This window comes from Mauremys mutica, chromosome 9, assembly GCF_020497125.1.
Source record: "Mauremys mutica isolate MM-2020 ecotype Southern chromosome 9, ASM2049712v1, whole genome shotgun sequence".
NCBI classification, from domain to species: Eukaryota; Metazoa; Chordata; order Testudines; family Geoemydidae; genus Mauremys; species Mauremys mutica.
In genome coordinates this window covers 4537023-4564106 of record NC_059080.1, presented here as the reverse complement: position 1 = coordinate 4564106, position 27084 = coordinate 4537023, and the positions used below count along the sequence as shown (strand labels likewise).

Below are 27084 nucleotides of genomic sequence, written 5' to 3'. Positions count from 1 at the left end.
TCACAAGGTCTGGTTTCCCTGTGGTGCCCTGGGGCACCCTGTATCTTAGCAGTACCCAGTCACATCTCCAGGGGTATGGAGCCTGCCATCATGCTTTGTCTATCAGAATGTTTGCTAGGTGGTAGCTTGGGACGTACAATCAGTACCTGGGAGGAAATTGTTATTCGCAAAGCGTCAGTAAAATTAGCCCCGTCATCCCTTCTTTAAGCTGTAGGCAGAGCTCAGTTTTGAAAAATGAGACTTAGCAAATGGTCAGGTTATAGTGTGACCTAACGATTTCTGATACTTCAAATGGATAAGAAGAGCTAATGGAGAAGGGGACCTCTTGATCCCGGGCTTGTTGAAAGCAGTAAGAGTTTCGCCACTGGCTTCGGTTAGCATCAGGATTCAGGCCCCAGTTCAGTGACATGCTTACGTACATGCCTGACATTGCGGGTGTGAATTGTCCCACTGAGGTCAATGGGCCCTTAAAGTTAGGGGCACCCACAAGAGGGGCCTAAACCCATAACATTTACGTCTTCGAGGTGGCTACTATGAATGCATGGGGAACTCCTTCTCAAAGCACTTCCTATGGACTCTTGCTGTGCAGTTTGCAGGCCAGGCTGGCAAGGGAAATTGTAAAGCGTGTGAAGCTGCACACGAGGAGCTACAGATGCATTTTAGTGCTTACATACAGATCTACACAATCAGATCAGTGCCGGCCTAAAGTAGAAGGGCTGTAGCAGACCTTTGTCTGAACATGTTGTATTAGTATGTGATAGACCTTTATACGTACGAAAGAGCTGTTACAACCCACAGGGTAGACTGTACATTTGCAAAATTGCCTGGGTATTAGTTACAGATAATGGCTGCAGAGGGCATGTTACTTTTCCTCTCAACTCTTGCACTGTGAGAAGTCTCTCTCCAATTTTTTTTACCTTTTAAAAAAATGTACATGGGGGGGGGGGAACTGAAATTCACACTCTTTAAAGTCCCACTTTCTCTCTCTCAAAGCCAGTCTAGCTCTCTACCTGTCCGCACATAAGGTTTACTGCCTGTGCTTTGGGGAACCGTATAATAGTGGACCATAAAATACTGGAGCTAAAATATTATTGTATTACAGTAGCGCTCCTGTGCTAGGATGCATACAAACATATGGCAAAGAGACAGTCCCTGCCCTGAAGAGTTTACAATCTAAGCATAAAAGACAAGAGACTCCAGGTGCAAACAGTAATCAGCTAGGGGAGCGCAAGGGAACAACGGGGTGATCATGAGCAGCAGGATGAGCAGTGGTCACAAATAAAAATGCTGTCTGAAGTTTATATAGCACCTTTCATTGAGAGTCTCATAGCACTGGCCATACTATAGATACAAGAATGGCTTCACCCATCTCTGAGATGCAGAATACTTCACAAGCATTTGGGACAGGAAGTGGAGAAGAATACATGTGTGTCTAGTTTGAGACTTCAGAGTATTGGTCTTAACCTCTGTGAGTTCTGAGTCCTTAACTAGACAGACCTTTGTCATTTTTCAGCAATGAGTGATAGTCGCTGGAGAGAACATAGACCCAAATACTGGTGGGGTCAGGACATGTTTTCTCTCCTGTCCCCGTCTCCTACTTTCCCAGATTTTTGTGCTGTCCTGTTGATGTTCCCTTCAGAACAGCTGCCTGCCTCCCTAGCTTTTTCATGCAGTTGCACCTTTTGAGGGAGTGTGTTTATATGCCATGCGTGACTATAAATGAATTTAGGACCTCTTTTTATATTTTCTAGTCAGAAACCATATTTGTTTGAATGGCACTTTCCTCCAAGTACTTAAAGTTAATTATCTGCATCCAGTAGGTGTAATCTGGCTGACGGGCAGGGCTTTGCACATCTCTGAGAACTCTCTGAAGTGTGCTAAAGTGAGTTTATATAGATAACAAACGTGTGGTGGGTAGACAGATAAAATAGAACAGGCTGCAGCAGCTAAGACTGGGCAGAGAAGCAAAGTCTGTTAAAGAGGAAAACTCTACCTCAGAGTTTGCGTGTGATGGCAGCTCTCTTTAATCTCTGTTCTAAGCCCAACTCTATGAGCCTTAATCAAGCAAAACTTCCCACTGAAGTCAGTGGGAGTTGCGTTTGTGGAATTTGGCTCTTAGGCTGCGGTCTTAAACCAAACACCTATCAGATGCTTGGGAATTTATGGGGAGTGGCTGAGGTTTCCTCCTTCCCTCCCACACTGTCCAACCCTGACATTGTCATGCAGTGGGCAGATTTTCCCCCCCCCTCCCTTGGCAAGCGAAAGACCAGTCAGCCAGGAAAGCAATGTTGAAGGGAGTGATAAGCTGTAGCTCCAAATGGTCTCCATCAGGGAGATAAGTTATGTGACCCCAAAGATTACTGCCTGGTGCTATAAAAATCTGGCATCTGCATAAGGGGCTTCCCCAAAGGAAAACCCATTGCAGCAAATCTCCTGGGGGAGCTTTCAGCAGCCTGAAGAAACCTCCCCTTTCTAGCAGGAGATGAGAGAGGACTCCCATCTGGCCCTCTTTCCACTGGGGCGCTGTGTTGCATGGGATTCCAATCCGCTGTGTGAGCCCAGTGGTGTGGGGAGAGAAAAGGACCAAACCCAGTCTCAGGAGTGGTTGGATGCCAGGAGAGGGATATTTACTATTCCCTGCAGTTCCCTCACATCCCGTTGCAGAGCTGGGTTGTATTTTGTTCTTCTGCAGCAGGATGAACTTTCCCTGGACAAGTTGGCTTTCATACACTGGTAGCCCTGACTTTGAAGCCTTAAGCCACAGATATGGATGCAAAATTGGTTCATAAAGTTCTTCCTATATATACTGCTCGGTGAGCAGGCATTCTCCCCAGCCTGCTCTGCAAACACAGTTTACATGCTTATAGAGTCTAAACTTGCCCCCTTTCTGGAGGTTGAATTTATTAATGATGAAATCAATCAATAAATAAAGTTCAGGTCTTTCATGCTCCCCAGGCTTGGCTGCTCCTAGAGTTCCTCCCTCCAGACTGCTTAGTCCTGACACTAGATCCTCTTTCCCCAAAGAGCCCCTTCCACCTCCCTTATTTTCAGGCCGAGTAAGGAGCCATTTACCTTGGCAAGTCTGCAGAATCTGCTTAACTCTTTACTAGCTGTACCAGTAACTGCTAACAGAGTGGGTGTTTACCTGAAACACTGCCCACTTCTTACAATCACAAAGTTACAACTTATCAGCTGTAAAATGGATTTTCTGTATGCCGGAGTACAGAACTGGATCATAATTCAAGTAATGACTATTTGCTTAGACTTTGGATCTGACCCATATTGGATGCCTCTGTAAGAGTAATGACACTTCAGAGCATCCTCTGCTTCTAGTGCCAGCTGCATAAATCTCTGTAATAGGGAAAGCATCGCTCAAGTAGTATTTTCTAGCCTTCTGTTTATTGCTTTTTTCCCCTTCGTACATCTGTCAATTAAAAAAACCAACAACACAAGTTCTGAAATTCCCCGTCACAAGTCACCAGAAACTGCCTATTTACATTTAATATCAACTTAGAGAAATTGAGTATTTAAATAACTTACCTAAAACACATTTTTAAAGCAAACCAGACACAATGATTTCTAGGAACTTCACTTTGCTTTATGAGCAGTTGTATCTCATGGCAGACACAGAAGAAATAGTGTGGTGTTAGTACTTCAGGGTACTTAGTGTTAGTCTCTGGATCCATTGTCACTTTGGAGGAGTGCCTTGAAGGTACAGGTGTCCATGCACATAGCTCTGGTTCCAGGATCACACTCTGGAAATGTAAATATGTTGCCCATTGTAACTTTAATACCGCTCAGGAAACAGAAGCAATATTAATTGAAGGCATCCATTAGAGAGCAGAAAGGTGGACTAAGCTTCCGAATGGCATTATGTTTTCTGTGACGCCAGAGCATGTGATGGCGTATTTGATAGCACTTAGAGACCTCCTGACCTAGCTACCATCAAAGAGAGTTTATTACTCAAGGGAGCAGCATGGAGTAATTTATGGCAGAATTTAGATTTGATTTAGAAAAGAAATTGTTTTTACGTATTGGGGAGTGAAGAGTAAACATTGAACACTGGGGCCTCTTCAGGAAGATCTTAAGATGCCAAATGAGTTTTTCTCTGATGTACAGATATTTTTTTAAGATCTTTTTGAAACAAACATTGAATGCAAAAACATGAGCTGATGTGGAATTCTGTGCTGGGATAACTTGCATCACTGTACATAAAACAGTAATAAGTAAATTAATTGTCTTTCTGATATTTTCTTTCTTCTACTATCTTAGTTTAGCTCTTTGTTTGTCATTTTTGTGTCTATTTCTCTCTCTCTCTTCCAATAGTTACTTGGATTCTATTTTTTGCAGGGTTTTTTTTTAACCTTTCAGGTCAGTTTGTGGATAGGTTGGTAGATCGGAAAATATGCCAAAATTTTCCAATATGGGTGTCTGAAGTTAGACTCCTAAAGCTTTATGTAGGCACCTAAATAGAAGTGGTCTGATTTTTTTTTTAAAGCGCTGAGCACCCGTAGCTCCTAGTTACATCAGTGGGATTTGTGGGTGCCTAAGTCAAACCATTTTTATATAGGTGCCTAAATATGCCTTTAGCCATGGGTACCCAGGTTAGAAAGCTTTGCCTTTGGTAACTAATGCCGTATTAGAACATCATCCTATAGCCACCTACAGGAGCTGTGCCTGCTTAGTAAATGACGTAAATGGCTGAATCTGCATGTTTCACCCAGTTGGGTCTGAGTGTTTAGACCAGGGGCGGCTCTATATATTTTGCTGCCCCAAGCATGGCAGTCAGGCTGCCTTCGGCGGCGTGCCTGGGGGAGGTCTGCCGGTCCTGCGCCTTCGGCGTACCCACCGCCGAATTGCTGCAGGACCAGCGGACCTCCCGCAGGCACGTCGCCGAAGGCAGCCTGACTGCCACCCTCACTGCGACCGACAGGCTGCCCCCCGCGGCTTGCCCCCCCAGGCACGTGCTTGGTGCGCTGGTGCCTGGAGCCGCCCCTGGTTTAGACTCACTTTCTGCAAAACCACAGAACTCATTTGATCTTTCCAGGCAGAGAGAGGTCTGCTTCCTGTCCCCTGTAGAAATAACCTTTTCTGACTCCTGTGAAATTTGCTTGGGAATCTTGCCTTTCCTTGAGTGTGGCTGGCAATCTTAGCACAGACACAAGATGTGGGAGGTTAGGCCTGTTAGTTAGAAAACAGAACGTGGCTTCCTAAAAATGTAATGGCCCAGATCTTATCCCAGTTCTGGTGCAGCTTGCGAACTTTCCTAGTTATCATCCCTTGGTGGGTGCTCAGTGGAAAGAGGGGGAACTTTCAGCCATATGTATCTCAGGGGCACAGCTTCTCAAAATTGTGCAGGGGAATGGGTCCTCTTTCCTGGGATCCCTTTGCCTTGGCCATCCTGGCACAAGCCATGCTGCCATTGAATCCGCTGGTGGGCCTCGGCCAGCCCTGACCTCTCCATCAAGTCCCTTGTGATGGAGTCAGCAGTAACTCCATTGGGCGTTCTCTTGTGGCTTTAACAATGGTTGTCCCATGGAGGCGCTCTCCTTAGGCATCCTCCTAAAGCAACAGAGCTCGGATGTTAGGGAGAGCTTCGGTGAGCTCTGTGGGAAGGGGATGGAGTCGCATCGGGCCCCCTCCCATTCCTCTGATGGTTTTAGGGCCATAAGAGTGGGATTTTTGCTCAACCCCTCTTTCCCCCCCAGTATGCTGTGAAGTGGGATGGAAGGGTGGAATCAGCACCTTCCCAAGAGTGAGGGGGTGGGAGAGTCTCTGTCTTGTTCCTCAGCCTTTACATGGAACATCTGTCTGGCTAGAAATATTCATGAGTGATCCCCTCCCTTCATGGAATTCAGTTTCCAGTGCTCCTAGGTCCTTCCCTTTGAGAGGGGCAAGCACAAAGGAACTCCGAGGAGATTAACACCTGGCTTCCTGGAGTAAGGTATTAAAAGAGGCGCACTGAATGGAAAGCCTGGGTTTGTGGGCACTGGAACGGAGCTGGGGAACAGCTTTAAACAAACATTTCCTGTTGGCCTCCTGCACCATCGCTCAAGGGGGTGCTTGCTTTGTACCTTGCATCTCTTTTTTTTTAAAATCTGAGTAGGACTAATGATGCTTTCATCCAGGCTGCTTTTCCATTTAGCCTAGCATGATTGTTTAAGATCTTAGTTTACTGGAGAATTGAGTTTCTGTTCTTAATTATTTCAGGCCTGCAAGTTGCTCTCTAGATAGTAAAGAGCAGGAGCAGAACCCTAGAATTTAGTAACCTCCTAAGGCAATCATTTTATAGTGAGATCATTTCTGCCCCCCCAGGGTTAATTTTAACAACATCCTGAATAGTGTTGTTCTGGGACTTTCTGATACCTCTAGGACACTGTGTTTGTGTAATTAAAATACATATGTTGTGTACTCACGTCTGTAAGTCAAACTCCATGTTCTTGAAGGTGTAATTTAAAATGAGCATGGGCTACTGTTGAGTAGAGAAACATAAAATCAATTTACTTATGTCTTCTTTATAACCTCTCATTAAAAATGCTTTTTATAGCACTGTCATATGGTTGTGGCAATTGTGTGCCCAACTTTGCAAGACTTGAATAAGAATCCAGCGTCAGACAGTCCTGCGAAAGCGGAGATGGTGCAGAGAGTAAGGGATAATAAATATCCCATGTGGTACCCATACTGTTCCGACTTTAATCACCTGTTCAGTGAGGTTGGTTTATAATTTATATCTTTTTAATTAGGTTTAAAAAAAAACCAGGTAAATGGGCACTTGACCTGTTTTCTGAACAGCTGCATTTCCCTTCTCCTCGCAATGTCAATCATTAATATTCAGTGACAGATGCTGAATCCCTTTCTCATGCGGTTTAAATAACTTTTTATTAAACATAAAATTTTGCACTGGCAAGGGAAAAAATATCCAAACATAAGTTGTTAAAAGCGTGAGCCAGGTTTGTCTCTCTGACTAGTCACCCTGAAGTATTCAGAAGAAGAACGCTCTCCTTTTGTGCGGGGTTGATAGTGAAAACAAGACCCATAAAGTAATTGACTAGGGCCAGCAGGAATTCCTGAGCAGCAGGGCTTGGAGCCGTGCCCCTGAAGCTCTGTCCGAAGAACCCTCCTTGACCTGTTGTCTGTGAAGGCTGTTGCAGTGTGACGTTGCTCAACTTTTAGGGCCAGATGCTCATCTTGTAGCCTAGACGTAAACCTGGAGTAACGTCAGTGTGCTTACTGTAGCTCTAGGCTGCCATGTGCAATTCGATGTGGATGGACAGATGGACGTTGGTGCCCCTGGAGAGCCCTGCTGAAATGAGTGGCCTGTCTGCCTGTCTCTGATGGCAGGATTGGGGCCATGTTCTGGTGTGACCGAGATCAGAATTTGGTCCTTAAGCCCTTAATAAGAATTTGACATCAACTGCATGGAGATGATGGGGCTGCGGTCGCCCCTGCTCTACTAAACACTTCTCCATGGCTGCAGTTCTCTCTCGGCGAGAATTTGAATGACGTGCGGAGCAGCAGTTGATTGAAGAGTGAATTTTAAAATTCCTGTGTCAAAGTGGGGAAAAGTAGTAGTGGAGTTGGCTGCAGCTCTAGAAATGCCGTAGTTCAGTTTGCCGTGAATGTGTGCAAAATTACTGGAGCATTTACACTCCTATTCCCCAAGATGGCATAAATGCCACAGCACTGTAACATTCCTTCATCTCTACACATCTGCCTGTGGGGCCAGATCCTGCAGCCCCTTAGCCGCAGGAATAGTGTTCTGCAGGGTCAGGCGCGCACGCCTAATATTGTCCAGCTAGAAATGGAAAAAGATGAAAAGAAGATCAATACAGGAACATCGAAATGTGTTTTTAAATAAACCTGTCAGGGTAACTTCCTAGAGATTTTTCTCTCCACAACGAAATTGTAATGATCTATAACCAAGGGAAGAGCTCATTTGCAGTGGCTGAGAATGGCATTACAAGGTGCAGTGGTTTGAAACTAAAAAAAGGAAAAATGTCGGTTGGAAGATAAAACAATTGGAACAGGAAGGACCATTAAGCAGTGGAATGATCTTAACTGTCTCCCCACTCAGGAGCCATCACTGGAGATATTTAAGAGTTAGATAAAATACTCGCAGTAGCAAATTTGTAGGGGGTTGGGTTGGATTACCCATGGGACTTTTTACCCCCTCTCATGTAGGACTCCAGGAATATGCAGTAATATATTAAATACATATCTGGGTCGACCTTACGCTTGTCATATGTTGCCAGATGTTCATCCCCTCATAGGGTGACCGGATGTCCCGTTTTTAAAGGGACAGTCCTGTTTTTTGGGACTTTTTCTTATCTAGGCGCCTATTGCGTCCCGTCCCCCCCCGCCCCATCCTGGTTTTTCCCAGTTGCTATCTGGTCACCCTGTCCCCTCACATCAGTACATTGCTGGATGAGCGGTTCTTGAGCCAGACTTGTATATACAGCATTTTATGCAACATCAGTAATACATTGGTCTTCCCTAGCACACGTGATTTGTACAGCACCTCCCACGATGGAATCCTGCTCAACGGCGATACAAATAAGAGAGGCTCTCCAAGCTCTTCACAAACAAGCCTTAACAGCTGGGGGGTGGAAAAGCAGTTTGTTCACCTAGAAAATGGGGAACGTAAGAAAGTCGACAGAAGAGTTTTCAGTGGCACAGAAAGCAGTTAAATGCTCAGTTCCCATTGACTCAGAGTCTAATGCCCCTTCCCCCAATTGACTTGTTCCATGTTACACAGCAAGCCTGTGCCAGTCAAGAATAGTACCCGAGAGTGCCTGACTCTGTCCTGTAGCCACTAAACTGTACCCCCACCCTTGGGCTGTAAACAGCAACGCCCTAAACCTTCAGCATCCCACTCTGAAATTTCTGGCCTGCCCTTATTGACCTCCAGGATAGTTAATGTTGTTGGCTCCCACCATACAAATTTTTGGGCCATTCAAAGTAACTCCCAGCCGTTCCCCTTTGTGTTTGCTCTCATGTGGGATACATGTGTGTCATTTGCTTAAAAGTAAAAAACCAATTTGAGATATGAAATAGCTCAGCTGATCACAGTGAGGGAGGGAGGTGCCTAGATGACATTGCTGTTTTCCATTCTTTTCTCTCTCTCTCGCACAATTCTCTTCACTGCTAGGTTTTAGAGATTTTTCTGTATCAGTATCAACTCTGTGTTTTGTTTGAAATTAGAGCACTAACTAGCACCCTGGAGTAGCAGGACATTGAAAGCTATGCAGTAGAGTTAAAGGTATTGTGCTATGTACCTTGGGTTGCAAATTGACTGGGATTTAATTCTAAACCACCTTTATAAAAGTGCCTTATGTAACAGCTTGTGTTAGTCGTATATCTTTTCATATTTCATTCAGATATTTTATTTCATAATATTTTAGTGCTTTAGGCAATTTTACAGCCTTTGTTAGTTTTTCGCACATACAATATCACCGTGCTCCTATGAAGTAATCGATCCTACATGTCATTAATACACTTTACCACTTTAATAAGCCTCAGTTTTAATATAACGTGCAATATCTGTGTTAGTAAAAATCTTCCCTGTGCATAAAACATGCGTTGGCAATGAAATGTGTCAAATCACCTTTTATAGTGGGGAAAATGTTTCAATTTTCGTTGTTCCCGAGCCCTGACAATTTGAATCTTTTTTTTTTTTATCTCCTCTTAGGAAAGTGGAAGATCAAGGTTTACATTAATATTTATCTTGTTCTTTAATGTTCATTTTTTTTCAAAAGTGATTTTTGACACTTTTCCGTGATTAGTTTAAAAGTGAATATAGTAGAGATATTAAAGGAAGAACCCAACAAATATAAGGATGATTAATCCTCAGATCAGAGCGATAATTTACTGGATTAATGTCAAAATCAATCAGAACTTGCTTCATTTCCATTTAAAAAACACGTCCTACAGACTAAACTTGAAACTACTCTTGTGAAACTAGTGGAACTGCTATGTATGACTTTATTAAGATTGCACAATCTTTGGGCCACGGAGTGCATCTTGGTACTGTGTTCGTCCAGTGTGTAGCACAATGGAATCTAATCCTTGCTTGACAGCCTCTAGACACTACTGCAGTACAAGTAATTAATAAGTAAGACAGTTCTGGGAGATGAAGTCAAAGATTCTCATTGACTTCAGTGGTGGTTGGATTTGGGTCTCTGCACCTCAAGTTGCTTTTTAACGGACCATTAAGTACTGTGTACTCACCCAGTATTATAAACCACAGCAGTGGATTAGATTATTTTTATGATCAAGGCTTTTGATTCTGATATGAGCTGTTTTATTCTGTTTGATCTTGTGTGCCTACAATTTGCTGCTGGAACGTAGTTGAGGTGTGTGTGTGCGCACGTACATATGAACGTACATGCGCACGCGCACACACATTATATATATATATATATATATATATATATATATAAATGAGTCCAAGACTTACAAAAGTGACTTGGTTTTGCCACCTCAAGCAGTCATAAGTTCATGAGATTTAACCTCCCCCCACCCAATGATTTAATAACCCAACATTTTTTAGTGTCTTTTTGTTTGCCCTCTGGTGTTTGAGCTATCAGGGTTCATGTTTTCCAGTTTTTATTTTATTTTATTTTATTCGCGATCGGTGGCAATTCAGCGGGACGTCCTTCGCTCCGAGCGGGAGTGAGGGACCCTCCGCCGAATTGCCCCCGAATACCTGGAGTGCCGCCCCGCTCTGGAGTGGCCGCCCCAAGCACCTGCTTGCTAAGCTGGTGCCTGGAGCCTGCCCTGTGTATTTGAATAGACTTCTCTTAGCTGACATTACAAACTGAAAAATAATTGGTTTGTCCTAAGCCCATTCCAGTTAAGGCTGTGGGTTTGGAAGGCTGGAGGGCATATGCAAATACGGTAATGCTGTGATTTGTATATTCAGTGGCATGCATTACCCCAGTGTCACAAACTCCCCTCCATCAAATCTTTGCTTCTCTTTCCTGTCAAACCCCTCATTTTCCCCGCGTCCTCGACCCCGATCTGGTTCTCTCCTATCTCTGGCTCCCTCCCGCCTACTGCATGCTTCCAGCGTGCCCACAGCCATAGAGATGTGAGCAGAATGATGCTCTAACATTACTTTGCCCAACACAGCTTAGCTATGTCTCTAGGGCAAAGCAGGATGGGGGCCTGTGCTTTAAGTGACTACTATCCTCAGGTGGTGGGGTCGGGATGGTTCCCCTCCAACTATATCCATGTTGCCTAGAATGCCTCTTCCCTCTGCTCTGCATCTGCTTGGGAGCCCAGTAGGGGATGCACAAAATCCGGAGTGTTGCAGTTAAATCAGGAGGCTGAATGGATCTGCCTGACGCAATTATTGCGATGGTACCAGACTCTGGAGCTGCTTTCTTCTTCCATGTGCTAAGGCCAGCTTCTAACGCGCTCGTCTCTGTATGCAGGGGCAGATCTGCAAGTGTGTGTCCCGAAGGGCTCAACCTGCTGCTCAAGGAAAATGGAGGAGAAGTATCAAGCAACGGCCCGTTTGACCATGGAGCAGCTCCTCCAGTCTGCCAGCATAGAGCTGAAGTTCCTCATAATTCAAAACGCTGCCGTCTTCCAAGGTAAGCGTTTGGAACGACTTTCCCTTGCACGGCCGTCAGGGAGCGTTACAGTGTCCCGGATGCTCGGCTTCGGGAATAAGGATTAAGGCTGATGGGACCTTTCCCCTCTGAGCTCTGCTAGCAGCATCCCTTGCTACATCAGGAAAGTGCAGTGTCTTATATCCCGCATCCTCCTTCAGGGTATCAATGGGGTACTAGCCACTCCCCTGACCTGGGACTGCCCCTGCCTGCAGCTTGGGGCGTGCTAGCTACAGCATTCTGCTTGGTGTATGGGCTGAGAGAAGGGGGTCCTCGTGCCCCCCTCTCTTTCCCACCCCCCTTTAGTGCCAATGGAGGACAAGCCGTGTAACTCTTGCCTAGTCAGCGCACCTTACTGATATAGTTCCCTCAGTGGTGGTAGGGAAAGATTTGTGGGGAAGCGTGTAGGGCTTCTGAGGCTTTGCGGCTGTTTTCAGGGGTCTCTCTTTGATAGCGACTGAAGCATTAAATAAATGCTCACGCGGCTCAGTCTGGGCCATGCCTTGTTGCCGAGCTGCAGTAGCTACGTGGTTGAGGCACTGTAGGTTTTCAATGCCTGGCTAATTAATTCATTGTGACAATCTGCTGTGGAAGCACTTAGTTTCTTTCTGAACTTTCACGGCGTGAGGTCTGTAACGATCAAGCAGCTCAGGCCCCAGATGTGACAGTTACCACATGTGGAATAATTCACCGTTGCCAGTGAGAAATGACACGGCCCAGGAGCTGATATCTGAAAGAGCTACAAGCGTCTGTGCTCTGTTGCTGCTCGCTTAGTGGAGGAAGCGTTGTGTAGCTTGCAGACAAACAGCATTTTGAGCCCCCAAAAGCTCTGAATGGGGCTTCCTTGCCAGTGTGTCTGAATTTTGTTTTAAATCCCCTTTGTCAGATGCTCTACACCCCCTGGTTCCTGCCCCTTCCACAGGAAAGGCGACTCGGTGCACTTCTGATCTGTAGGCAGGATAGGGTTAGAGGGGCAAGCAGCCGAGCCCCCCCACCCCCCCGCTGGTGCTGGAGGAAGAACTGGGCAGTGTCGGAGCAGATTTTGGTAGGAGACGGGGTGCGGAGGACTGTGGACCAGCTGGGAAAGAAAGAGCTGGTTAAACCTAGGCGTGAGTGGCCCGAGGGGAGATCTCGGTGAGGTCGTTCTCGGTGTCCTGGGGCAACACGGAAGAGTGATGGAAGTTTTCTTTGTCGCTAATCCCTGTTGGATGTGGAGAGGGGGTTAGGAAGAATGGCTACAAACCGCTTCTCTAAGGCGCATCGTCTCCACTTTCCAATCCAAAGGGGCTGCTCCGTACTAGAGCCGGTTTTCGCTTCCGAACCTTGGTAAAATTATAACTAGCCTCTAGTTTGAAAAGCATAAGGGCTCTTCTGTGGCTAATATAGAAGCTGCCCCTGGACCAAGTTGATGGGAGGAGACTATCCCAGGTGTTTCTTTGGTTCTCGTATTGCCTGTGGCTCTTGTGGCAAGGATTTCTGACCTGTGCACAAGCCCCCTAACCAGGTTTGTTTCTAAAACTGTGTTTGGATGTTGCTGGAGGTGCATCAGCCAGAATGGCCCTGTTTGACACTTTTATAATAACTTTCCTCTGAGGGTCCCAGCGTACTTCAACAGCTCTAACTACTAACACTGAACAATGCTTCTCTGACCCTATGCAAATAAGTACTGTATTATTCTGACCTGACAGATGGGTAAACTGAGGCGCACAGAGCAGACACAATTTGCCCAAGATCACAAAGCAAGTCAGTAGCAAGGCCGTTATTCCTGATGCACAGTCTCTGGACTGAACCACTAACAAACAGTCATTTCAAAGGAGTAAAAAGAGATTTGAGCATCCCTCTAATGGAAACAGTGGATATAAATTCTAAGACCAAACATTTTTTGTGATGTGCAAATACGTTAAAAATCCCTTTGTTTAGAACTAACCAAGCTGATACTTGTACAATTCCTTCAGTATCATACTTCATAAACCCACCGTTAAAATATATGTGTGTGTGTAATAATTTTGCCGATACCTACTGTAGGCTGCAGTCCAGAATGAAAGTCTCACTGAGGTAGCTAAATACTGTCTCTGCCCATGGGAGTAGCGTGTTGCTCTGTTCAGTTACCTGTGGTTTCCCCCCCTCTTTAATTTGATATGTTGTTTTCTCAGCAAAACTGACCTTTTGATAAACACATTTCATTGCTAGAGTATGGCAATTGGTATAGTCATTTGTGCTTGCAATTGCTCTTCATGGACTGTCCTCAAGCAAAATCTTTTCTTCCACGGCTAATGTGAGATGAAATGATTGCGTGAATGTTGACCAACATAGTATTGGGATTCAATCATTCTAACTGAATAACTTTTGTGCTCTATTAAAAAAAAAAAAAAAAGGCATGAGCAATCAAGCATTTTCCCAGAATGCTAGTATTCTTTGCAGAGTAACCTGCTAAGGACAGGCATCTCATTTATTTTTGACCACGTCTTGCTAAGGGCCAGATCCAAAGCTTACTGAAGTCAATGAGAGTCTGTAATGAACTTCTGATCAGACCCTAACAAAAGCCTTGCTCTGATCTAGTACTCAGCTTGTCGGCACGTGTACCGCACTTTTTATTTCTCTGAAAAAAATAAATGGAAAGAAGGGTTTTTGGAGCCTTTTAAATGAGAATGTATTTTATGAGTGCTAAACAGAATAAGGTAAACCTCCTGGGAGAATGAGATGACGTGTACAGGAGGAACGCGAGGCATAGTCAGAAATGGTGCATAGCTAATGAATAGGACTGGCTGGAAAACAAGAATTTCCTCTTGTGAAAAATTTTGAGATTTTAGAACCTGCTTTCATTCCAGGTTGGAATGGAACCAAGATCTTTCAAAACAATTTGCACAGAGAGAAAAAGAGCAAGAGAGAGAGAGACTGACTGATCTTCCTTCTCCCCACCTCCCCTAAGAAAAGGCAACAGGCCAGCAGCGAGGGGGTTCATCTGGCCCTGTGGAAGGTCCGCCTCTGGATCAGGCAGAGTAGGGACTTGGGTGTGGGAGACCCGGGTTCTAGGTTATTTCCTTAACCGCTGTGCTATTGGCTGTTGAGGGAGGTGTCTCTCTTTAATCTGGACCAGAAATTTCATCTTGGATCTGCAAAACAGTCATGAATAAGGTTCAGCTGGAAATTGACATGGATCCATAAAAAGTTTTAATTTCAACGAATCAACATTTCCTGATGAGAAAATGTTTTGCTGAAAAATTCCCAACTAGCTCGACTAATGAAACTAATCACTGCTAGAGCAGAGCTCTGGTGATCCCATTATCAAAGGGTGAATTTCTAGCTGGAGTCCAAGAGCAACTCAGTTTAATTAGCTCTGTATAAATTATTTTGGACTCAAAGAAGACTGATTACAAATGTTCAAAATTGGGTTCTTTACTTATCTTTGGAATTAAAAGCTGGTATATATTTTATTTATTTTTTTTTTAAAGTAGAACATGGGTCTCCATTCTTTTAAAAATATTTTGGCTGGTGACTCACCAAAGGCTGTGAGAGCTGCAAAAAGTGGGCCTTGACCCCTTGGGAAGAGATGATGAAGGCCAAAGAAGCCACAGAAAGGCCGACTCTCTCGTAGGCAGGAAGCTGTCGAGGTGATGCGGAAGAGTCTTTTTTAGAGTTGTAATGCTTAGTGCAAGAGATTTCTTAACCCTTCTCACCTTCTGATTCCCAGTTACAGCTGTGCAATGTGTCTTACAGACTCTGGAGAATCTGCCATGGGATGGGTGTGAAAGAACAGAGATGGGTTGTCCTGCTCCTGGTGTTGGTTACTCTACTAGCAGAGGGCTTTGGGCCTGATTTTTTGGTGGTGTTTAGGCACCTGAAGATGCAGAAAGTCTTTAGGGGCTCTCTAAAACCCACTAGGTGCCTCTCTGCATCTTTAGGCATCTAAATACCTCTTTAAAATCTGTATCTACAATCCCTTTGTATCTGCTTTGTCCAAAATGGACTCGATGCGTGGGAAGAGGAGGGTTCCATGACTCTACGAGCTGGGGGCTTCAAGAAAAAAACCCAACATTGTGAGATTTGCAATACAATTGTGATAGTTGGCAACACAGTTAAAAGAAAAAGCTGAAGTAATGTGTAGAGATGTTTTTTTTTTTAAAAGTTATTCAGAAAAACTGTCCCTTGTCCTCATCAGTTACTTTGACAAAATGTCACCGATTCCATGGGTCTGACCTGCGTGTCTCCTGGAAGTGATTTGCTGGGAGGAAATAATTGTGCTGCTGCCTCAAGCGGTGTAATATGTTGGTGTGGGAACATATTCTGCCCACTCACAAAAAAGAAGAAACCCTTCAGAGTTCATTTTAATATTTGTAGCCTGACATCTGAAGGGACCATTAGCCTGACAACCAGTATCTAGCCCAGATGTTATTATTTTTTCACTAAATGTAATTTCTTCCTGCCGAAGCTCTAGCGGCCTCTCTGCTGATAAAGATCAGGGGAAATTGTCTGGCATTCACAAAAATCTCATCCAGGCATATCTGTTACAGTGTTCACTTAGCAAAGTTTATTAGATTATTAGAGTTTTAGACCCTTGAGCTCTTCCTTTATTGCAGTTTTAAGAAAACACAGCAAAAAAACAATCTTCACAAAATGTAAGTGGTACATTTAGGCCCTGGTCTTGTCTTACAGGCATTTTTTAAAATTATGGAGGTGATTTAAATAGTGTTTTGTTACCTTAGAAACTTGCTGAATTTGACTGTGTTAAAATGGAATGGAGCTAGCATCCATGGTGGTATATTCGTGCTCTAGGGTTTGTAATGGCACTGGCAGGTTACATACATAGCAGGATTGTGCTGTGTTACCTGTTACCAAGCACATGTAGACCCCGTGGTTCAGATCCTCAGCTGGTGCAAGTCATTGTTGCTTCACTGTAGTGAAGGGAGCAGTGCTAACACACACTAGCTCAGCGCTGGGCAAGTGTGTTTCAGGCTGCTTTTATTGTCACACTATGACCTCCATATCCTAGCTCTGATGGCTAATGCCATGATGGTCCTATGATGCTTGGTGCTTCTCCTCTCCTCTGGCTTCTGGATCTGATCCTTGCCTTGGGGTTTCAGGTTCCCCGCAGAGTCGAAGGTTGCCAGTTTTGGTTGGATGTATTTCTGGAGGTTTCATCACATGATGTAATCTTAATTAAACATTAATCTTCAATTCCAGGAGACTCCAGGTCAATCCTGACCACCCTCCCCAGACCTTTCTTAAAACCCTCCCATCCTCTAAATAACAAAATATAAATATAATTTTAAAAGCGACCTTAAAGGTGAACGGCAAGGGAAAGAATGGCGTCTTTTTTGTTTGTTTATAATGTGTAGAAAAAGGTGTGAACAACTTCTTGCTGATTTTTTTTTTTTTAAATATTAGTAACCCCTGGTGTTATCTGCCTTTTTTGTCCCTGGTGAGATAAATAGCAAAACCCTCATTGGCTTGAAAGGGGTTTGGATTCCACCCTCTCTAACCTCCATATTCTCATTTCTAGTTTATTTACCCTTTAATTCTTACACTAATGTAGTGTATATATCTGCTGCATTATACCATTGCACACAGTTCTTAAAGCTGTGGCTATAAGTGGCATTTTAAATTTTTTTGACAGAAATGATCACCCACACCATTATTTTAATTTAGATTTATAAGATGCCACCAACAGGCGCCTCATCCTGTGCTCTGGGAGTTCTTACATCAGTAGCCTAGTAACCAACACAAGGGTCTCATCCTGCTATAGAAACTCTTACCTCCCTACCATGCTCCAGCCAAAGAAACAGAAAATCTTCAACCCAGTAGGCATCTTGCCAAATGTGTGGGGAAGAGACTGCCATGCAGCCCGTGTGGAATGCCAACCAATCCAGCCAGGTGGCCAAGGCGGGAATCCAAATCTGGATGCGAGAGGCAGTAATGATAATACTGTCCTAAACGCTTCCTCTTGCCATATTGTCTACTCTTGGGATATTTGGTATCTGCCTTAAAGCCCCAGCTCCTGGAATCATGTGATTACATGAGACTCTTAGTGTGCTTTTATTTGTTTTTAAAAGAGAGTTCCTAGCCATCATGGTTGCCAAGAAAAGTTTGAAAATGTGACCTGAATGCACCCAAAAGGCTCAGAAACCTGAAGTCAATGACAAAGAACCCAACATTTATTATTATTTATTATTATTCAAAAAAGTCACATGATTTTTAAGACCATCTCATGGGAAAGCTGGGTTGTGGCTTTTGAACACCTGGGCATGGCAAACTGTTCTATTTCTGCACATTCTCATGCACCAGATATTAGCTTCCTAATGGGCTTGTACGTTTGGCTCTAGAGAGGCCCACATGCATTGGGATCGCTGTATCCATGGTAAAAACGTTACGTGGTCTCTCTCTCTGTAAATGCTTGGACCAGAATGTTTCCCATGCTGGCGTGAGTGGCCTGCTCCACTGAGCTCTGGTGGACCACGTATGGAGTGTGTTTGGATGTCGAGAGGATTTTCTGAGCAAATGGTCAGTCATATCCAGGTCCCCTAAGAGGTTTGGGTGCTGGGTGCTCCCAGGGTACAGGGCTGGGGTGTGGCTGAAAGGCTGGCCCCTCGGCTGGGACTTTGACAAGTTCTTGAAGCAACCGCTGTCTGTGTCCGGGGTTGTCCGTGCCCATCCAAGCACCAGCTGCATTTCTTGTGTTTTTGTGTGTGCTCTGTGTCTGAGTGGGTGGGGATTATTAGCTGGTGGTCGCCACCCAGGCCCTGCCTGGCTCCCTGCAGTGTGGTGGACCTGGCTGTGGGTGGATACCGCAGTTTCTTGCAAGAGCTGGCGTCTGAAAATTCAGGCCCAGAACGGGGGAGGAATTTATCTTCCAGAGCACAGACTTCCACGCAGAAAGATTAACAAGCAAGGTTAGCTTGTGTTTCCTCAGCTCCCTTTATCTTGCAGAAGCTGAAACCGCTTTATAAATGTAAACTGATATACAGCTCTGCTTCCCTTCAACCCGCTCCCAAAATACAACTGCCCGATGATGAGATGTGGCAGCTGTTCAGCCACACGTCGCAACACCGCACGGCCGAGAGGACAGCGAGTATAGAATGTGGCATTCAACTGGAACGGCAGCGGAGGCACAGGGAGGCAGAACGCAATTATCTGAATTGGAGCCTGGCCAGGGTGCTGCAGTTAACTTCTTTTAGGCCAAATCCGTCAGTCTTGACGTGCGGCCTCACCCGGCTCCCATTAAAGTCAGCAGCAATAACCTCGCTATCCTTAGTCGTAACAGAACCACTGGCCCAGACTCAGACCCCCCTCCAACTGGTTTCAAAGGGGATTTTGCCTGAGTAAGGACTGCAGGCTTTGGGGATGTTTGAGTGTAAGTACTTGGGACCTCTGTTAAGAATTGCCCAGAATTCTCTAGTCTCTTTAAAACGACGACTGACTCAACCCAGATAATCCAGGGTTTTTAATAAAGGAAGAAGAATATTTTCTCACTCCCAGACCTGTAATCTCTCTAGATTGTGGCTAAGCAGCTGCTATAAAGAGGAATCAGACTTATTCCTCTTTGCACTGCAGTAGGATATCAGAGAGCTGTAATTCTTAGCCCTATCAGGCGGCCCAGAGGGCTGTAAATTTTCCATTAGGCATAAATGCAGATATTTTGGTTACTTATAGTTATTTACGCTGTAACCATTCGATACTGTCAGGGCTGAAAGCAGCTTTGACATTGCGAGCTTCTATCAGGTTATCTTTTATCGGTTTAGCAGCGCCTAAGACACACACACATATCAAATAGCCAATCCTAATGTCGGAGCCCTCTCAAGTATGACTGAATTATTTATTTTGTTATGATGAAAATGTCTGGGCTTTATTGGGTTTTCTTTGAAGAAGTTGATTCTGCCTGAAGTCTGGAAGATAAAAGATCAGTGATTGTCTCTCCAAGATTCTTCTTCTGTCTCCTCCAAGGCTTTTAATTTGTCACAAGCTGCTGTTGCTACTTTAAAGTCAAGGTGAGAGAGTTAAGCCTCTAGAATTAAAAAAAAAAACATTATATGAAAAACTCTTATCTTTACTAATTATGCCTTTTACTGGTAAATCTAAGATATCTGCAGCATCAATTAGGTAAGAAGCGATCAGGCTGGATGTGCTTTAGGGAGTTGTTTTAAGTACTCTAGTCAATCACTGCAGAATGAAATCATTGGTATCAGGGCTGCTATGTAGAAGTCACAGCTCATGATTTGGTATAATTTAATACTCCAACACTTTAAAACCAATTAAATTTGACAATACAGGAGGGTGTTTCAGGTGTTGGCAGTAGGAAGACTCGTGTGTGCTTTAGCCCCATATTTACTGTACTTAAATGTTGAAACTTTTCAAGACTGTTGAGGTTGAAAGGGGAAAGGGTGGTGGGGGAGGCATTGCCTGAAAACATGTAACAAGAGCAGAAGAATTTAAAGTGAAACGTAACAGAGGTGACAATCCCAGAGAATGTGAAAGGCCAGGAATCTGAATTAGTCCTGAACTAGGAAGATCAAGCTTGCAGTCTGGTTCTTTTACCATTGGGACCAAACTCTGATAGCCACGCAAAACTAACCTATGTTACAAAGTATCAGAGGGGTAGCCATGTTAGCCTGGATCTGTAAAAAGCAACAGAGACCTGTGGCACCTTTATATACTCATAGACTTTAAGGTCAGAAGGGACCATTATGATCATTTAGTCTGACCTCCTGCACAACGCAGGCCATACAATCCCACCCATCCACCTCTATAACAAACCCCTAATCTATGTCTGAGTTATTGAAGTCCTCAAATTGTGGTTTGAAGACCACAAGCTGCAGAGAATCCTCCAGCAAGTGACCCGTGCCCCATGCTGCAGAGGAAGGCGAAAAACCTCCAGGGCCTCTGCCAATCTGCCCTGGAGGAAAATTCCTTCCCGACCCCAAATATGTTGATGAGTTAAACCCTGAACATGTGGGCAAGACTCACCAGCCAGCACCCAGGAAAGAATTCTCTGTAGTAACTCAGATCCCTCCCCATCTAACATCCCATCCCAGACCACTGGGCATACTTACCTGCTGATAATTTGGCAATTGACAGACGTATTGGAGCATGAGCTTTCGTGGGTGAATACCCACTTCGTCAGATGCATGTAGTGGAAATTTCCAGAGGCAGATATAAATATGCAGGCAAGAATCAGGCTGGAGATAACGAGGTTAGTTCAGTCAGGGAGGGTGAGGCCCTCTTCTAGCAGTTGAGGTGTGAACACCATGGGAGGCAAAACTGCTTTTGTAGTTGGCTAGCCAGTCGCAGTCTTTGTTTAATCCTGAGCTGATGTTACAAAGTGACTGCATTTACCATGCTGCAAAGGAGTGTCCTGTGGTGTAGATGGGACCTTTGTGCTTAGGAGATCCCAGTCTCTTGAGCGGTTTGTGAGATGCTGACAGCTAGAGCTGAGCATCCAACAGAATTTTTGATTGGTTGGCACTTTTGAAAAGTCAAATATGTAAATAATTTCAGGTCAAAGGAAACATTTTGCGTCAATAGAATCAGTCTGGGGCTTTGTTTCAGCTTTGACCACTTTGAAATATGTATGATTTTTTAAAAATTTGAAACAAAAAGACACTTCAGACAACAATGAAAGAAATATTTAGTTTTCAAAAAGTTGAAATTGAAATACCTAACTTTTTAGGGGTCTCTTTTCTCCCCCCCCTCCCCCGATGAACAATGTGATGAAACCAACACAAATACACAAACCTTATAGTGTTGCCAAATCTGCATTTTTTTTCTCTAAAAGAGTTTTTCAGCTGAAAAATTTCACCTGGCTGCACTGCTGTCTGAAGCCTTTCGGGAAAGCTGTGCAAAAGATGCTTAGTCTACAAATGCTTTGAGAACCTGTTGGCTTCTCCAGCCATGTGGGTACAGAGCTGAGGAGGAGGAGGAGTTGGTAGGAATTGATTATTTGTATTACAGCAGCACCTAGTGGCCCCAACTGAAGTTGTGGTCCCTCTGTGCTAGATGCTGTACATATATAATATCGTAATCAACAGTCCTGGGTTGTGGTGGGCCTGGGGCTGTTGCTCCAGTCTCTGCTGGAACATTAACCATGGAGGGGCGATGCAACCCCATGCAATGGCTGCTGTTGGGTGTGGATTGTGCCCCTGCCCCACTCTCTGGTCTCCTCCGCGTTGGTTTCCAGTGTGTAGGGAGGGATGAATTTCATTCCCAGCGAAGGGGATGGTGGTTCTGATTTTGACAACGGTGAACAAGGGAAAGAAATGGTCATAGAATGGAAACAGTTATCCTCAAATGCTATTTCCTTTTCCACCTGGATCTCACCACGGCATTGCCCCTGCGCAGGGCAAGAGAACATCAATATCTAAGACAAATGTTGCAAAACTTCGTTACCCCTGAGAAGGTTGAGAAGGCTGTAATTGATTAGCAGACCTGGCTGCTATGTAAACATAATATAGCGTCTGTAGTCAGAAGAGTAGGGGATTGTTAAAGGATAAGCACTAACCTAAAAAAAAAAAGCTCTTAGTTACAGTCAAACAATAGCAGGGGTGGGTCTGTAGGGATCAGAAACACAGCTGTGTTGTGAATGATGAGAGGGCTGTCTAACCACTATCCCTCTTGAGTCTTTACAGAGCATGGCCGGCTTCTGTAGAAAATAGCAAACTCTCACTTATGTACAGTCAAATAGTGACTTGGATCATCTTCAGGTGGAGAGGAGAGAAACCAAATGAAGTTTATTTTTTTAGATGAGTGTTTAAGTCTCAAACTTGTGCATACAACTATATAATCATTGTGATTTCATCCTCTGTAGGCCATCCACTGATTTGTATACCTTTGCCGTAGCCCCTCTTATTAGTTTAGAAAGGAATTTAAACTCTTGATGCCTCAGTATCTCCTCATCTCATCAGTTTTGATGTACATCTCTGAAACCCTCCTGTTTGGGGTATGTGTGTGTGATGTGTATATAAAGCATAGGAATGGCTAGATTTGATCAGATCATTGGGCCATCCAGGCCAGTATTCTGACAATGTCTTGTGCCAGATGCTTCAGGAAAAGGTGCAAGAAACTTGGTAGGGGTTAACTATGGTGATGGGTTCCACAGATTGATGATGGTGTTTAAAAAGATGTATATGTGTAGGTGTAGATTTGTTTGTATGAATATATATAACTCTAGTTATAAGATTCATTGGGGGGGGAATGTCACCGTTCCTTCCAATAACCGGAACTCCTTGTTCATAAATCAAAGGTAACCTGTTTTTTACAAGTCTAGCAGCGTCTGAAAAGCACTCTAATGCTTTGCTTTAGAAGCAGAGCCGGAATTTTAACAGCAGTGTCAAATGATTTGAAATTTTGGGGCTTAGCAAAATGCAGAACTTTGTTGAAGCCTTGGGCTTTAAGAAATGACTGCTGAGAATTGATGAGCTTCTTTAACAAATTGTAAAATCCATCATGGAGGAGTTAAGGCTGTGTAATTGCCCTCCTGAGTCACATAAAACTTAATATTGGATGTATTGTATGACAATGTTCACTACTAGCAAAGTAGATTTTAAAGGTATTTGTTTAGCATTTTCTCTGCCTGGAGTTTAAATTGCAGCTCTCCATTGCTGCGCAGATAGCAAAGGTACGGGCAGTCGAACACGACTGACGCACGTCCTGGGAGTCTTTCTGCAAAACTGGATGTGGTAGGATCCATGAGGGCTGAAAAGTCAGGGCCCTAATGTCATTGTTTTGGAGGGGTTTCCTCTCTGGTACTCTGCAGATAGGGTGGGAAGGCTCCCACTTTCCATAGCTTCCAACACGTCATCGTCTGCTGCTGCTGTTCTCTTCTGTGGGGAGGGGAACCAAATGTGTTTAGCACTTCATGTTTCCCTTGTAGACATGGCTCCTGTGGCCAGAGGCCGCACTGGGTGCTTAGCAGGGGAGATAGCTGACTGTGTTGGGCTCCTACAGATTCCCCGCTAATCACAAGCAGATTAGATTGCTCTGCTCCCACTGACCCTTATCAGTCTGGGACACGCCCCAGTGCTCCCCCAGGGGCCTGTTGCCATGGGTTTTGTGGCCCCTAAAGGCCAGTCCTGGGGGCGGGAGGGGTATTGGAAAAGGGAATATGAATATCCAGAGGGTGAAAAATTAGCTTAAGAGGTTACCCCTGACATTGGAGGGGTCCCAAGGCAACGCAGGGAGTGGGACAAAATGAGCCTGGCTTCTCAGACTAGGGATAACATGTACAGCTCAACTCCCTGTTGAAGTCACAGTGGAGTCCGGCATAGACTAAATCTGCTGCATCTCTGGATTTCCCCTGGGGTTAAATATCACCGACTCCATTTCACAGCTGGAGAGACTGAGGCTTTGGAGGTTCACCGACTTGGCTGGACAGAGAGTGAACTAAACAAGCGCCTGGGTTCTGCTCATGTTTCTATATCTGACTTGCTGCCACCATGAGCATGTCCCCTGTCTCTCGTGTGCTGCTGCTTTCCCTGCTGGGAAACCTCCTCTTCCATGGATTGCAAGAAAATGAGCCTCCTTGCCAAGGAAGGACAGGTCCTTAGCCTGCTGCACCGAGGCCTGCATGGTAAGGAGGCAGAAGTATATGAATGGATGAAATCATAGCAGGAGTTCAGTCCTAGTGACCTATGGTCTCTTGTTGAGTGTTTACCAGATCATCTCAAAGATCTCACCAGAGCATCTGCCTTCACCTTAGCAATAGCCTCTTCCTGGGAGGCTAAAAAGCTGTCCCTAGAATTAGAGCAAAGAAATAACTAATACAGCAAAGAAAGAACTAATACAGCAATTAAAGGAAGAACTTAGCTAAGAAAGGACTAGAGTTAAAGAGAGAGAATCCAGAGGGACATGGCAAGGCCTAGCCGGAGTTTGGCATTTGGCCTGTCAGTGGTTGAGGTGGAGATAGGCCTGGCTCCCATCCCTGGGCTTAATCCTCTTGACTAAGGCTTGGCCTATGCTTAAAGGTTTGGTTGACATAGCTACAGTGCTCAGGGGTGTGAAAAATCCACCCCCTGGAGCGACAGAACTATTTAGGTTGCCAATTCTGACTGAAGCTATTCCGGGAGTTTTTTCCCCCGTAACATGATGTAATGTCATTTTCTTAAAATATCCTCTTAAAATCTCTCTGATTGCTTTCAGTAGTCACCGGGAGATCAATGCCAGTTCTGGGAGACTCCAGGCCAATCCTGGAGTTGGCAACCCTACAAACTAACCCTCGCTATAGACGGCGAGGTGGTGGAATGTGCTTCTATTGAGGGAGGTATTTTTGCCCAGGGCGGCGGTTTTCCCACAGTGACAGAAAAGCCACTTCTGTCACTGTAGGCTGCGTCTACACTATGGGGTTAGGTCACCACAGTTATGTCGAGGAAGCTAGGCTGGTATGGTCTCCGTAGTGCAGACCAGCCCTGGGTGGCACTTGTGGACTGATCCTCTTTAGGCAGCACTTGCAGACTTCATAAATACAGAGTTTCCTGTGAAACTGCTGCTGTGAGCATTTATTTTGCCTGCATTGCTGCGAATAATTCCCAGCACTGGGGAGAGCCTGAATTTGGAGGGGGGTGAAATCACGTGAAACAAATTTGCCGAAAACTTCGAGTGTTTTTCCATGAGAAGGTTTTCGGGCTCTGTGGGACAGTCAGCAATAGAAGGCAGCATCATGCTGGCTGAGGGCAGTACACCTCTACCCCGCTATAACACAGTCGTGGGGAGCCAGAAATCCCTACTGCGTTATAGCTGCAACCCCGTTATATCGGGGTAGGGCTCCGGCAGTGATTTAAAGAGCTCCGGGCTCCAGCTGCCGCGGGGAGCCTGGGCCCTTTAAATCGCTGGCCGAGCCCTGCTGCTGCAGCCCCGGGGTAGCAGTGGCAGGGCTCCAGCGGGATTTAAAGGGCCCGGGGCTCCCCGCAGCAGCCGGAGCCCTGGACCCTTTAAAGTGCTGCAGGAGCCCCACTGCTACCACACTATACGCGAACCCGTGTTATATCGGGTCGCATTATAGCGGGGTAGAGGTGTAATTCAAATCTCCCAGACAGAGCCCCTGCCTTCTACATCTCCACTTCTCTTGCGTACTGTTGGGGTGTGAGGCAAGCATATCCCTCCCTGGATAATGTGCTGCTTCTAGCAGCTTTCTGGCAAAACGCCTTCTGCACATGCTCCTCTGTCAGAAAACGAATTGCTAGGTGGTGATTGCAATATAACCAGAGAGAGGGAGCATTGTACATTCGTTTGAGCTTTCTGCTTTTGGAGCATTTACAAGCTCAGTTAACTGTCTTGTTTTCTGTAATTACGCCTTGAGTCAGGAGTTATCGTTGATAGTTCAAGTATTAACACATCTAATCCCCCCCCATAATGCTATAAAATAGTCAAATTATGTCTTCCAGTTTGCACTAGGCAGCTGTAAATGTCACGCTACCATCCAGCCTGGTATTTATGGAACTCCAGGGGGCTGTAATTTTTGGTATCCCCAATACAAAAATGGATGTGCAAGAGTTCTTCATTGCCTGGCCTGAAAGGATTAAGGAAGGAGATAAATTCTCCCACTGCGCTAAGTATTCAAAATGCAGAGAGGAGCCAGTGTGTAAACATTGCTTTGGAAGCGGGGCGGGGTGGGGGGAGGAGGAGGAGGAAGGAAAAAAAACTAGACCCAGCAATAACGTCAAGGACAGGCGGCAGCATGTGGAAAGGAAACATTCCACTAGATTGTCATCTACTTCACTTTTCAAGCTGCAATAAGATGTAGCAATAAAAAGGCCAATGATGCATTTCATCCAAGTGATATGAACTCTTGCCGAGCCAATTAAACTGTCAATATGCTATGGTTTCAGATTCTTTCTAACAAACTGGGTCGCCTCAGGTCTGTTACTCACTTACGTGACTTTTACCGCTGATGCAAAATCAATTTAGCAATTTATAATCTTACATTTAATTATGAAAGTAGATTAATTTGTAAAAAGAGACATTGAAATAAAACGTGGGCAGATGGGACCCCCTCCCACTGTGGTGTGCTGAGGCATTGCGGTCTGTAGCGTAAAAGTGATGCAATTAGCCAATGTTTGCAGGTCACCGTAATTCTTAGGCACAGTGGAATGGGCCACGGTGGAATTAAATTTTAGAGCTGAATCTTTACTCTTTGGTAGGTTTAAACTGGGTCCTTAATGACTTTTTAATAATAGAAGCGTTTTACCCTGATCTGTCATTAATTTTAAAAGCTTAAAATTAGCTTTACTCATTCCACCCCTAACAAGCACCTTTTCTCTTGTATTGAAGAGGAATAAAGAAACATATATGACAGATTCTCAATACGCAAAGCTTGTTAGGGCTATACGAGAGAAACCTGCTCTCACCAGATCCGTGTATCATTAGCATTAGAGCAATACTGATGGAGTGGGGTTTTTGGCTCCATGTTTGTTGTTTCTGGATGCAGCTACGCTGTGTGGCAATGGTTAACTGATTTAGGAGCCTAAATCCCCTTTTCAAAAGGGAT

The 27084-nt window shown here is 44.7% G+C and overlaps 1 protein-coding gene across 2 annotated transcripts in view; it reads left to right on the top strand.

Moving 5' to 3' along the window:
- The window catches only part of GPC3 (glypican 3), a 267204-nt gene that overhangs the window by 2231 nt on the left and 237889 nt on the right, over window positions 1-27084 (top strand). For both annotated transcript variants that reach the window (XM_045031070.1, XM_045031071.1), the window contains exon 2: window positions 11436-11597. In XM_045031070.1, coding sequence (XP_044887005.1) covers window positions 11436-11597 — 162 coding nt within the window. The remainder of the gene's footprint in view (window positions 1-11435; window positions 11598-27084) is intronic.